Source organism: Scyliorhinus canicula, unplaced genomic scaffold (genome assembly GCF_902713615.1).
Source record: "Scyliorhinus canicula unplaced genomic scaffold, sScyCan1.1, whole genome shotgun sequence".
In the NCBI taxonomy this organism is placed as follows: Eukaryota; Metazoa; Chordata; class Chondrichthyes; order Carcharhiniformes; family Scyliorhinidae; genus Scyliorhinus; species Scyliorhinus canicula.
The window spans coordinates 323751-337040 of record NW_024055727.1 but is presented as its reverse complement, the minus strand read 5'-3'; the positions used below and the strand labels follow the sequence as shown (position 1 = coordinate 337040).

At 48.6% G+C, this 13290-nt stretch overlaps 1 protein-coding gene across 7 annotated transcripts in view; it reads left to right on the top strand.

Annotated features, from left to right (window-relative positions):
- Positions 1-334: 334 nt before the first annotated feature.
- The window catches only part of LOC119960717 (Fc receptor-like protein 5), a 177500-nt gene continuing 164544 nt past the window's right edge, over positions 335-13290 (top strand). For 2 of the 7 annotated variants that reach the window (XR_005459503.1, XR_005459502.1), the window contains exon 1: positions 559-740. Coding sequence is in view for 2 of the 7 variants with exons in the window: in XM_038788336.1 (XP_038644264.1) it covers positions 710-740 (31 nt within the window). In the remaining 5 variants the exon portion in view is untranslated. The other 5 variants (XM_038788336.1, XM_038788335.1, XM_038788337.1 and 2 more) reach the window with 5 other exon arrangements.

Below are 13290 nucleotides of genomic sequence, written 5' to 3'. Positions count from 1 at the left end.
TAGACCAGCCTAACAAGGATGGCTGAAAGTGGAAGTACCAATCCCCCCTAGATCAGGACAAGGGGTGAAAACCATTTCATCTTTTCTCGAGCTGAGCGATGGAAACTCTTCTATTTCAGCCCAGCTGCGGTTTGGAAACAGTTCACTTTGAGATCAGAGTTTCGTATCAGCAAGGAACAGCTTCCTCCTTCAGCACCTCTGCTGTTTCCTCAAGTCACAAGGTGGTCGGACAACAGCAGCGCAAATGCTTCTGTTTAGATTTACACGTCTGAGTTGGACAGAGTCAATTATACACGACCTCTTCCAGGGCAGAGCGAATCATTGCCCTGAGTGCCTTATTTATCATTCTCAGGCTGACAGGGTAGTCTGATGATACACACACTCGCTTCTGTTGCCAGTGGAGACCACGAAAAAGGAAGGGAAACTTTTTTAAAAAAGTTCTCTTTTCTGAACTCCTTGGGGACAATCTGTTAAATAACTGCCATAACCTGGTCAGCCAGCAGCATCTCACAGGAATAGCGGCTGCAACTTTATGCCAGTGCGAGGTATGAGTTTCAGGGTGATGTTCCCTCGTGTGTGTTGAGTTAGCAATGTGCCCCTCAGCAATGCCTCTGACTGCTCCCCCTCTATCTCCTTCAGGCTCCCTGTCCTGGGACCGAATCGGAATCGATCACTGGGAGTAAGACGAGAGAGAGAGACAGGAGTCTCCATGGATCGTCCCTCTTCTTTTCTGCTGATTTGTAAGTATGTGAGTGGCGACTAAGGGATTTTCACAGGAACTACATTGAAGTGTAATGTAAGCCGACTGATATATTTATTGATGGAGCGTTTCATCTATAAGGAATAATTCTGTCCATGAAATCTACACATATGATCACACATACATACATTTCCACACACTATCTTCTACTGATATGTTTTCAAACACATCATGTCACCCTTTCACTCAATCTCTGACACGGGGAGACAGTGGCATTATTACTGGAATAGAGATACAGAGAGACGGAGGGGTGGGGGTGAGGGGGAGGGGGTGGATTACAAGACCACCTATTCTCTCTCTGTCTAACCTAGAATCGCTCCCTCACAGGAACACATTCTCTAACCCAATTCATCTCTCCCATGCAGCCAAACACTCTCCCGCTTTCCTACCACACGCACTCTGTCACCGACACACATCGTCACGCACATTATCTGTCTCTCCCACAGACTGTCTCTCACATACACACACTCTCCCTTCCCCCACACACCTCCTCACAGTCTCTCTCATACAGTGACAGACACAGTCACACACATACACACACTCTCACCCCCACACACAAACTTCCTCACACACAGTCTCTCAGATACTGTGACACGCAGCCACACACATACTCACACACATTTTCAGTCTCTCCCACATACTGTCTCTCACATACACACTCTCCCCCCACACACACTTCCTCACACACAGTCTCTCACACACAGTGACACACGCAGCCACACACATACACACACACTCTCTCCCACACACACTTCCTCACACACAGTCTCTCTCATACAGTGACAGACACAGTCACACACATACTCACACACTCTCTCCCGCACACACTTCCTCACAGTCTCTCTCAAACAGTGACACGCAGCCACACACATACTCACACACTCTCTCCCACACACACTTACTCACACACTGTCTCTCTCATACAGTGACACACACAGTCACACACATACACACACACTCTCCCCTACACACACTTCCTCACACACTATCTATCTCATACAGTGACACACGCAGTCACACACATACACACACACTCTCTTCCACACACACTTCCTCACACACAGTCTCTCTCATACAGTGACAGACACAGTCACACACATACTCACACATTCTCTTCCGCACACACTTCCTCACACAGTCTCTCATACAGTGACACACGCAGTCACACACATACACACACACTCTCCCCCACACACACTTCCTCACACAGTCTCATTCATACAGTGACAGACACAGTCACACACATACTCACACACTCTCCCCCACACACACTTCCTCACACACAGTCTCTCATACAGTGACAGACACAGCCACACACATACACACACACTCTCTCCCGCACACACTTCCTCACACACAGTCTCTCTCATACAGTGACAGACACAGTCACACACATACTCACACACTCTATCCCGCACACACTTCCTCACAGTCTCTCTCATACAGTGACAGACACAGTCACACAAATACTCACACACTCTCTCCCACACACACTTCCTCACACACAGTCTCATTCAAACAGTGACAGACACAGTCACACACATACTCACACACTCTCTCCCACACACACTTCCTCACACACAGTCTCTCTCATACAGTGACAGACACAGTCACACACATACACACACACTCTCTCCCACACACACTTCCTCACACAGTCTCACACATAGTGACACACGCAGTCACACACTCTCTCCCACACGCACTTCCTCACATTCTCTCTCACACAGTGACAGACACAGTCACACACATACACACACTCTCTCCCACACACACTTCCTCACTCACAATCTCTCTCATACAGTGACAGACACAGTCACACACATACACACACTCTCTCCCACACACACTTCCTCACTCACAATCTCTCTCATACAGTGACACACTAAGTCACACACATACACACACACACTCCCCCACACACACTTCCTCACACACAGTCTCTCATACAGTGACACACGCAGTCACACACATACTCACACACTCTTCCACACACACTTCCTCACACACAGTCTCTCACATACAGTGACAGACACAGTCACACACATACACACACACTCTCTCCCACACACACCTTCTCACGCAGTCACACACATACTCACACACTCTCTCCCACACACACTTCCACTCAGTCTCATTCATACAGTGACAGACACAGTCACACACATACACACACTCTCTCCCACACACACTTCCTCACTCACAATCTCTCTCATACAGTGACACACGCAGTCACACACATACTCACACACTCTCTTCCACACACACTTCCTCACACACAGTCTCTCACATACAGTGACAGACACAGTCACACACATACACACACACTCTCTCCCACACACTCCTTCTCACGCAGTCACACACATACTCACACACTCTCTCCCACACACACTTCCACTCAGTCTCATTCATACAGTGACAGACACAGTCACACACATACTCACACACTCTCTCCCGCACACACTTCCTCACACACAGTCTCTCATACAGTGACAGGCACAGTCACACACATACTCACACACACTCTCCCACAAACACTTCCTCACACACTGTCTCTCTCATACAGTGACAGACACTGTCACACACATAGAACATAGAACGATACAGCGCAGTACAGGCCCTTCGGCCCTCGATGTTGCACCGATATGGAAAAAAACTAAAGGCCATCTAACCTACACTATGCCCTTATCATCGATATGCTTATCCAATAAATTTTTTAATGCCCTCAATGTTGGCGAGTTCACTACTGTTGCAGGTAGGGCATTCCACGGCCTCACCACTCTTTGCGTAAAAAACCCACCTCTGACCTCTGTCCTATATCTATTACCCCTCAATTTAAGGCTATGTCCCCTCGTGCTAGCCACCTCCATCCGCAGGAGAAGGCTCTCGCTGTCCACCCTATCTAACCCTCTGATCATTTTGTATGCCTCTATAAAGTCACCTCTTAACCTTCTTCTCTCTAACGAAAACAACCTCAAGTACATCAGCCTTTCCTCATAAGATTTTCCCTCCATACCAGTCAAATCCTGGTAAATCTCCTCTGCACCCGTTCCAAGGCTTCCACGTCCTTCCTATAATGAGGCGACCAGAACTGTACGCAATACTCCAAATGCGGCCGTACTAGAGTTTTGTACAACTGCAACATGACCTCATGGCTCCGGAACTCAATCCCTCTACCAATAAAGGCCAACACACCATAGGCCTTCTTCACAACCCTATCAACCTGGGTGGCAACTTTCAGGGATCTATGTACATGGACACCGAGATCCCTCTGCTCATCCACACTACCAAGAATTTTACCATTAGCCAAATATTCCGCATTCCTGTTATTCTTTCCAAAGTGAATCACCTCACACTTCTCCACATTAAACTCCATTTGCCACCTCTCAGCCCAGCTCTGCAGCTTATCTATGTCCCTCTGTAACCTGCAACATCCTTCCGCACTGTCTACAACTCCACCGACTTTAGTGTCGTCTGCAAATTTACTCACCCATCCTTCTGCGCCCTCCTCTAGGTCATTTATAAAAATGACAAACAGCAACGGCCCCAGAACAGATGCTTGTGGTACGCCACTCGTAACTGAACTCCATTCTGAACATTTCCCATCAACTACCACTCTCTGTCTTCTTTCAACTAGCCAATTTCTGATCCACATCTCTAAATCACCCTCAATCCCCAGCCTCCGTATTTTCTGCAATAGCCGACCGTGGGGAACCTTTTCAAACGCTTTACTGAAATCCATATACACCACATCAACTGCTCTACCCTCGTCTACCTGTTCAGTCACCTTCTCAAAGAACTCGATAAGGTTTGTGAGGCATGACCTACCCTTCACAAAACCATGCTGACTATCCCTAATCATATTATTCCTATCTAGATGATTATAAATCGTATCTTTTATAATCCTCTCCAAGACGTTACCCACCACAGACGTTAAGCTCACCGGCCTATAGTTACCGGGGTTATCTCTACTCCCCTTCTTGAACAAAGGGACCACATTTGCTATCCTCCAGTCCTCTGGCACTATTCCTGTAGCCAATGATGACGTAAAAATCAAAGCCAAATGCTTAGCAATCTCTTCCCTGGCTTCCCAGAGAATCCTAGGATAAATCCCATCCGGCCCCGGGGACTTATCTATTTTCACCTTGTCCAGAATTGCCAACACTTCTTCCCTACGCACCTCAATGCCATCTATTCTAATAGCCTGGGTCTCAGCATTCTCCTCCACAATATTATCTTTTTCTTGAGTGAATACTGACGAAAAGTATTCATTTAGTATCTCGCTTATCTCCTCAGCCTCCACACACAACTTCCCACCACTGTCCTTGACTGGCCCTACTCTTACCCTAGTCATTCTTTTATTCCTGACATACCTATAGAAAGCTTTTGGGTTTTCCTTGATCCTACCTGCCAAAGACTTCTCATGTCCCCTCCTTGCTCGTCTCAGCTCTCTCTTTAGATCCTTCCTCGCTTCCTTGTAACTATCAAGCGCCCCAACTGAAACTTCACGCCTCATCTTCACATAGGCCTCCTTCTTCCTCTTAACAAGAGATTCCACTTCTTTGGTAAACCACGGTTCCCTCGCTCGACCCCTTCCTCCCTGCCTGACTGGTACGTACTTATCAAGAACATGCAATAGCTGTTCCTTGAACAAGCTCCACATATCCAGTGTGCCCAACCCTTGCAGCCTACTTCTCCAACCAACACATCCTAAGTCATGTCTAATGGCATCATAATTGCCCTTCCCCCAGCTATAACTCTTGCCCTGCGGGGTATACTTATCCCTTTCCATCACTAACGTAAAGGTCACCGAATTATGGTCACTGTTTCCAAAGTGCTCACCTACCTCCAGATCTAACACCTGGCCTGGTTCATTACCCAAAACCAAATCCAATGTGGCCTCGCCTCTTGTTGGCCTGTCAACATATTGTGTCAGGAAACCCTCCTGCAAACATTGTACAAGGAATGACCCATCTAATGTACTCGAACTATATCTTTTCCAGTCAATATTTGGAAAGTTAAAGTCTCCCATAACAACTACCCTGTTACTTTCGCCCTTTTCCAGAATCATCTTCGCCATCCTTTCCTCTACATCCCTAGAACCATTAGGTGGCCTATAGAAAACTCCCAACAGGGTGACCTCTCTTTTCCTGTTTCTAACCTCAGCCCATACTACCTCAGAAGAAGAGTCCCCATCTAGCATCCTTTCCGCCACCGTAATACTGTCCTTGACTAGCAGCGCCACACCTCCCCCTCTTTTGCCCCCTTCTCTGAGCTTACTAAAACACCTAAACCCCGGAACCTGCAACAACCATTCCTGTCCCTGCTCTATCCATGTCTCTGAAATGGCCACAACATCGAAGTCCCAGGTACCAACCCATGCTGCCAGTTCCCCTACCTTATTTCGTATACTCCTGGCATTGAAGTAGACACACTTCAAACCACCTACCTGAACACTGGCACCCTCTTGCGAAGTCAAATCTGTGCTCCTGACCTCTATACTCTCAATCTCCCGTACCCCAAAACTACAATCCAGGTTCCCATGCCCCTGCTGAATTAGTTTAAATCCCCCCAAAGAGCACTAACAAATCTCCCCCCCAGGATATTGGTGCCCCTCAGGTTCAGATGTAGACCATCCTGTCTATAGTGGTCCCACCTTCCCCAGAAAGAGCCCCAGTTACCCAGAAATCTGAATCCCTCCTGCCTGCACCATCCCTGTAGCCACGTGTTTAATTGCTCTCTCTCCCTATTCCTCATCTCACGATCACGTGGCACGGGCAACAACCCAGAGATAACAACTCTGTTTGTTCTCGCTCTGAGCTTCCATCCTAGCTCCCTAAAGGCCTGCCTGACATCCTTGTCCCCTTTCCTACCTATGTCGTTAGTGCCAATGTGGACTATGACTTGGGGCTGCTCTCCCTCCCCCTTAAGGACCCGGAAAACACGATCCGAGACATCACTTACCCTTGCACCTGGGAGGCAACATACCAAACGTGAGTCTCTCGCTCCCACAAAATCTCCTATCTTTGCCCCTGACTATTGAGTCCCCAATTACTAATGTTCTACTCCTTTCCCCCCTTCCCTTCTGAGCAACAGGGACAGACTCCATGCCAGAGGCCCGTACACCATGGCTTACCCCTGGTAAGTCGTCCCCTCCACAAGTATCCAAAACGGTATACTTGTTACTCAGGGGAACGACCGCAGGGGGTCCCTGCACTGACTGCTTCTTCCCAGTCCCTCTTACAGTTACCCATCTATCTCCAGTCTTTGGTGTAACTGCTACCCTGAAGCTCCTATCTATGACCCCCTCTGCCCCCCGAATGATCCGAAGTTCATCCAGCTCAAGCTCCAGGTCCCTAACACGGTTTTTGAGGAGCTGGAGTTGGGTGCACTTCCCACAGATGAAATCAGCAGGGACACTGATGGCCCTACAGTTAACAGTCAGTTGCCAACAGCCCCTCCACAAACCACCTTCAACTTAGGCTGACCGCACTGCACGTATGCAAATTTCCCCAGAACAGCTGATCAGTAGCTCTGCTCTGCTGCCCTCTGCTGGATGCTTGTCTTCACTCAAACTCTTTGGGTCTCCTTCGCCAGTTCACCTTCAACTTAGGCTGACCGCACTGCACGTATGCAAATTTCCCCAGAGCAGCTGATCAGTAGCTCTGCTCTGCTGCCCTCTGCTGGATGCTTGTCTTCACTCAAACTCCTTGGGTCTCCTTCGCCAGTTCACCTTCAACTTAGGCTGACCGCACTGCACGTATGCAAATTTCCCCAGAACAGCTGATCAGCAGCTCTGCTCTGCTGCCCTCTGCTGGAGAGCAGATATCTTCCACACATACTCACACACTCTCTCCGACACACAATTCCTCACACACTGTCTCTCTCATACAGTGATACACGCAGTCACACACATACTCACACACTCTCTCCCACATACTCTTCCTCACACACAGTCTCTCTCATACAGTGACAGACACAGTCACACACATACACACACACTCTCTCCCACACACACTTCTCACACACAGTCTCTCTCATACAGTGACACATGCAGTCACACACATACTCACACACTCTCTCCCGCACACACTTCCTCACAGTCTCTCTCATACTGTGACAGACACAGTCACACACATACTCACACACCCTCTCCCACACACACTTCCTCACACACAGTCTCTCTCATACAGTGACAGACAGAGTCACACACATACTCACACACCCTCTCCCACACACACTTCTCACACACAGTCTCTCTCATACAGTGACACACGCAGTCACACACATACTCACACACTCTCTCCCACACACACTTCCTCACACACTGTCTCTCTCATACAGTGATACACGCAGTCACACACATACACACACACTCTCCCCCACACACACTTCCTCACACACTGTCTCTCTCATACAGTGACACACGCAGTCACACACATACACACACACTCTTCCACACACACTTCCTCACACACAGTCTCTCATAGGAGTGACACACGCAGTCACACACATACTCACACACTCTCTCCCGCACACACTTCCTCACAGTCTCTCTCATACAGTGACACACGCAGTCACACACATACACACACACTCTCCCCCACACACACTTCCTCACACACAGTCTCTCTCATACAGTGACAGACACAGTCACACACATACTCACACACTCTCTCCCGCACACACTTCCTCACAGTCTCTCTCATACAGTGACACACGCAGTCACACACATACTCACACACTCTCTCCCGCACACACTTCCTCACAGTCTCTCTCGTACAGTGACAGACACAGTCACACACATACTCACACACTCTCTTCCACACACACTTCGTCACACAGTCTCATTCATACACTGACAGACACAGTCACACACATACACACACACTCTCTCCCGCACACACTTCCTCACACACAGTCTCTGTCATACAGTGACAGACACAGTCACAAACATACTCACACACTCCCACACACATTTCCTCACACACAGTCCAAATCCCCATCTAATGTTCCACATCCATCTATCCAAATCCCCATCTAACGTTCCACCTGAACACCCTTCTATCCAAATCCCCATCTAACGTTCCTCACCCATCTATCCAAATCCCCATCTAACGTTCCTCCTGAACACCCATCTATCCAAATCCCCATCTAACGTTCCACACCATCTATCCAAATCCCCATCTAACGTTCCTCCTGAACACCCATCTATCCAAATCCCCATCTAACGTTCCACACCCATCTATCCAAATCCCCATCTAACGTTCCACACCCATCTATCCAAATCCCCATCTAACGTTCCACCTGACCACCCATCTATCCAAATCCCCATCTAACGTTCCCCACCCATCTATCCAAATCCCCATCTAACGTTCCATCTGAACACCCATCTATCCAAATCCCTACCTAACGTTCCACCTGAACACCCATCTATCCAAATCCCCATCTAACGTTCCCCACCCATCTATCCAAATCCCCATCTAACGTTCCATCTGAACACCCATCTGTCCAAATCCCCATCTAACGTTCCTCCTGAACACCCATCTATCCAAATCCCCATCTAACGTTCCACACTCATCTATCCAAATCCCCATCTAACGTTCCACCTGAACACCCATCTATCCAAATCCCCATCTAACGTTCCACATCCATTTATCCAAATTCCCATCTAACGTTCCACCTGAACACCCATCTATCCAAATCCCCATCTAACGTTCCCCACCCATCTATCCAAATCCCCAGCTAATGTTCCACCTGAACACCCATCTATCCAAATCCCCATCTAACGTTCCCCACCCATCTATCCAAATCCCCATCTAACGTTCCATCTGAACACCCATCTATCCAAATCCCTACCTAACGTTCCACCTGAACACACATCTATCCAAATCCCCATCTAACGTTCCCCACCCATCTATCCAAATCCCAATCTAACGTTCCACCTGAACACCCATCTATCCAAATCCCAATCTAACGTTCCATCTGAACACCCATCTATCCAAATCCCCATCTAACGTACCACACCCATCTATCCAAATCCCCATCTAACGTTCCACCTGAACACCCATCTATCCAAATCCCCATCTAACGTTCCACCTGGACACCCAGCTTTCCAATATTTTGGGGCCGCTGCTGTTTGTCATGTTTATAAATGACCTGGAGGATGGCGTAGAAGGATGGGTGAGTAAATTTGCAGATGACACTAAAGTTGGTGGAGTTGTGGACAGTGCAGAAGGATGTCACAAGTTACAGAGGGACATAGATAAGCTATTTAAGATAAGGATTTTGGCTAAGTGTGAAGAAGGCAATAATTGTATTTCCATTGTCAGTGTCCATGATGTAAGACATAAAATGAGAGAAGGAGAGAATGAGCTGCGGAGCTGGGCTGACAGGTGGCAAATGGAGTTTAATGCAGAAAAGTGCGAGGTGATTCATTTTGGAAGGAATAACAGGAAGACAGAGTACTGGGCTAATGGTAAGATTCTTGGTAGTGTGGACGAGCAGAGAGATCGCAGTGTCCATGTCCATAGATCCCTGAAAGTTGCCACCCAGGTTGAGAGGGTTGTTAAGATGTTGTACGGTGTGTTAGCTTTTATTGGTAGAGGAATTGAGTTTCGGAGCCATGAGGTCATGTTGCAGTTGTACAAAACTCTGGTCATGATAAATTGCCCGTAGTGTCGAAAATTGCCCTTACTGTTGGGTTGGGTTATTGGGATAGGGTGGAGGTGTTGACCTTGGGTAGGGTGCTCTTTCCAGGAGCCGGTGCAGACTCGATGGGCCGAATGGCCTCCTTCTGCACTGTATCTTCTATGATCTGTGGAAAGTTGGCTCGCTGTTTGGAAAGGCCGCATTTGGAGTATTGCGTGGAATTCTGGTCGCCGCATTATAGTGTCGCATTGACACTACGGGCAATTTATCATGGCCAATCCACCTAACCTGCACATCTTTGGACTGTGGGAGGTAACCGGGGCACCCGGAGGAAACCCACGCACAAACGGGGAGGATGTGCAGACTCCGCACAGACAGTGACCCAAGCCGGAATCGAACCTGGGACCCTGGAGCTGTGAAGCATTTGTGCTACCCACTATGCTACCGTGCTTCCCACACATAGTTACATAGATGTAACTATTCCAAACGTCTGCCTAACCTTGCACTGATATACCTAACTTTCCGGATGCCTGACGACCTTTCCACCTACCTAGCTCCCCTTACATCCACAGATCGATAAGTATAATGTCAGACCGCTTCCACCATCCATTCCTGGAGGTGTGGGGGGTAGGTGTTATTTAGGGGAAGGGTACCTCTTCGTACGGTTGAGGGCCTGCAGAACCTCACGCTTGCATCCAGTCTCGTCTCTGCAATCTTTCAACAAATATCACCTCCAAGTACCCACTGCGTCGGCAGCCTCAATGGGCCACTAGTGTTTTCCTCAAATGTCAGTCAGGCGGAGTGTGTTTATTTGTTATTAAATGAAATTAAAATCGCTTATTGTCACAAGTAGGTTTAAAATTAAGTTACTGTGAATAGCCCCTAGTCGCCACATTCCGGCACCTGTTCGGGGAGGCTAGTTTGGGAATCGAACCGTGCTGCTGGCCTGCCTTGGTCTGCTTTCAAAGCCAGCGATTTAGCCCAGTGTGCTAAACCAGCTAAACCAACCAGAAGGATGCGGAGGATTTGGAGAGGGTACAGAAGAGGTTTACCAATGTGTTGCCTGGTATGCAGGGCGTTAGCTATGAGGAAAGGTTTGATAAACTCGGTTTGTTCTCACTGGGACGATGGAGGTTGAGGGGCGACCTGATGAAAGAGAACAAACATTTGAAGTGCATGCGCAGAGTGGATAGTCAGAAGCTTCTGAACCAGAATATACTTGTGAATGTGTGGATGTCAGGGGAGGATAGGTGGAAAGGTCGTCGAGTGAAGCTTCTTAACCAGAGTGGAAGAGTCGATTCCTAGGAGACATCGGTGTATGGTGCGAGCAGCAAAGTTTAGAGGAGATCTGCTTCCCACAGAGGGTAGAGGGTACCTGAAAGTCAGTGCCGGGGGACGTGGTCGGAGCAGGTACGATAGTGGCATATGGGTATAAAGGGAATAGTGTAGAGGGACTTTAGAGGGGTCACAGGACGAAGCAACATCGAGGGCCGAAGGGCCTGTACTGCGCTGTAATGTTCTATGTTCTATGTTTAAGGGGCGACTTGACAAACACATGAATTGATGGAAAAGAGGGATACGCACACCAGAAATGTAAAATATTTTAGGTATGAAGGGCACCACGGACGGCGCAGGCTTGAAGGGCCGAATGGCCTGTTCCTGTGCTGTACCGTTCTTTGCCCTTTGTGTGAGGAAAATTGAAATATCACGATTCCTCTTTGATCCCTCAACAGAGAAGGAGCTCTTTCCATTCTCACTTCTCGATTGAGTGCTTGCAAATCTTTAATTCCCCCCCCCCCCTGATATTAATCATCCCTGTCTCTTCATCCAGCAGAGGGCAGCAGAGCAGAGCTACTGATCAGCTGTTCTGGGGAAATTTGCATACGTGCAGTGCGGTCAGCCTAAGTTGAAGGTGGTTTGTGGAGAGGCTGTTGGCAAGTGACAGTTAAACCCGAAACACTTCGTGAGTGTTTCCCACCCTACCTCCTCCTCTAACCAACCCCCCCACCCCACGGTGGTTGGGAAGCGGGAGCAGGGGCCTGTCGTGAAGGTGAGTGAGTGCCTTTAAATTTGCTTACCTTTGAGCGGGAGCAGGGTTTGAGGTAATATCAGGTAAGCTCTTCCTTTCTTTTTCTTTTTCTTGTTATTTTTTAAATCTAGAGGTGATGTCAGGGAAGGCAGTACAATGCTCCTCCTGCAGAATGTTTGAGGTGAGGGACGCCGTCAGTGTCCCTGCTGATTTCATCTGTGGGAAGTGCACCCAACTCCAGCTCCTCAAAAACCGTGTTAGGGACCTGGAGCTTGAGCTGGATGAACTTCGGATCATTCGGGAGGCAGAGGGGGTCATAGATAGGAGCTTCAGGGAAATAGTTACACCAAAGACTGGAGATAGATGGGTAACTGTAAGAGCGACTGGGAAGAAGCAGTCAGTGCAGGGACCCCCTGCGGTCGTTCCCCTGAGTAACAAGTATACCGTTTTGGATACTTGTGGGGGGGACGACTTACCAGGGGTAAGCCATGGGGTACGGGCCTCTGGCACGGAGTCTGTCCCTGTTGCTCAGAAGGGAAGGGGGGAAAGGAGTAGAACATTAGTAATTGGGGACTCAATAGTCAGGGGCACAGATAGGAGATTTTGTGGGAGCGAGAGAGACTCACGTTTGGTATGTTGCCTCCCAGGTGCAAGGGTACGTGATGTCTCGGATCGTGTTTTCCGGGTCCTTAAGGGGGAGGGGGAGCAGCCCCAAGTCGTAGTCCACATTGGCACTAACGACATAGGTAGGAAAGGGGACAAGGATGTCAGGCAGGCCTTTAGGGAGCTAGGATGGAAGCTCAGAGCGAGAACAAACAGAGTTGTTATCTCTGGGTTGTTGCCCGTGCCA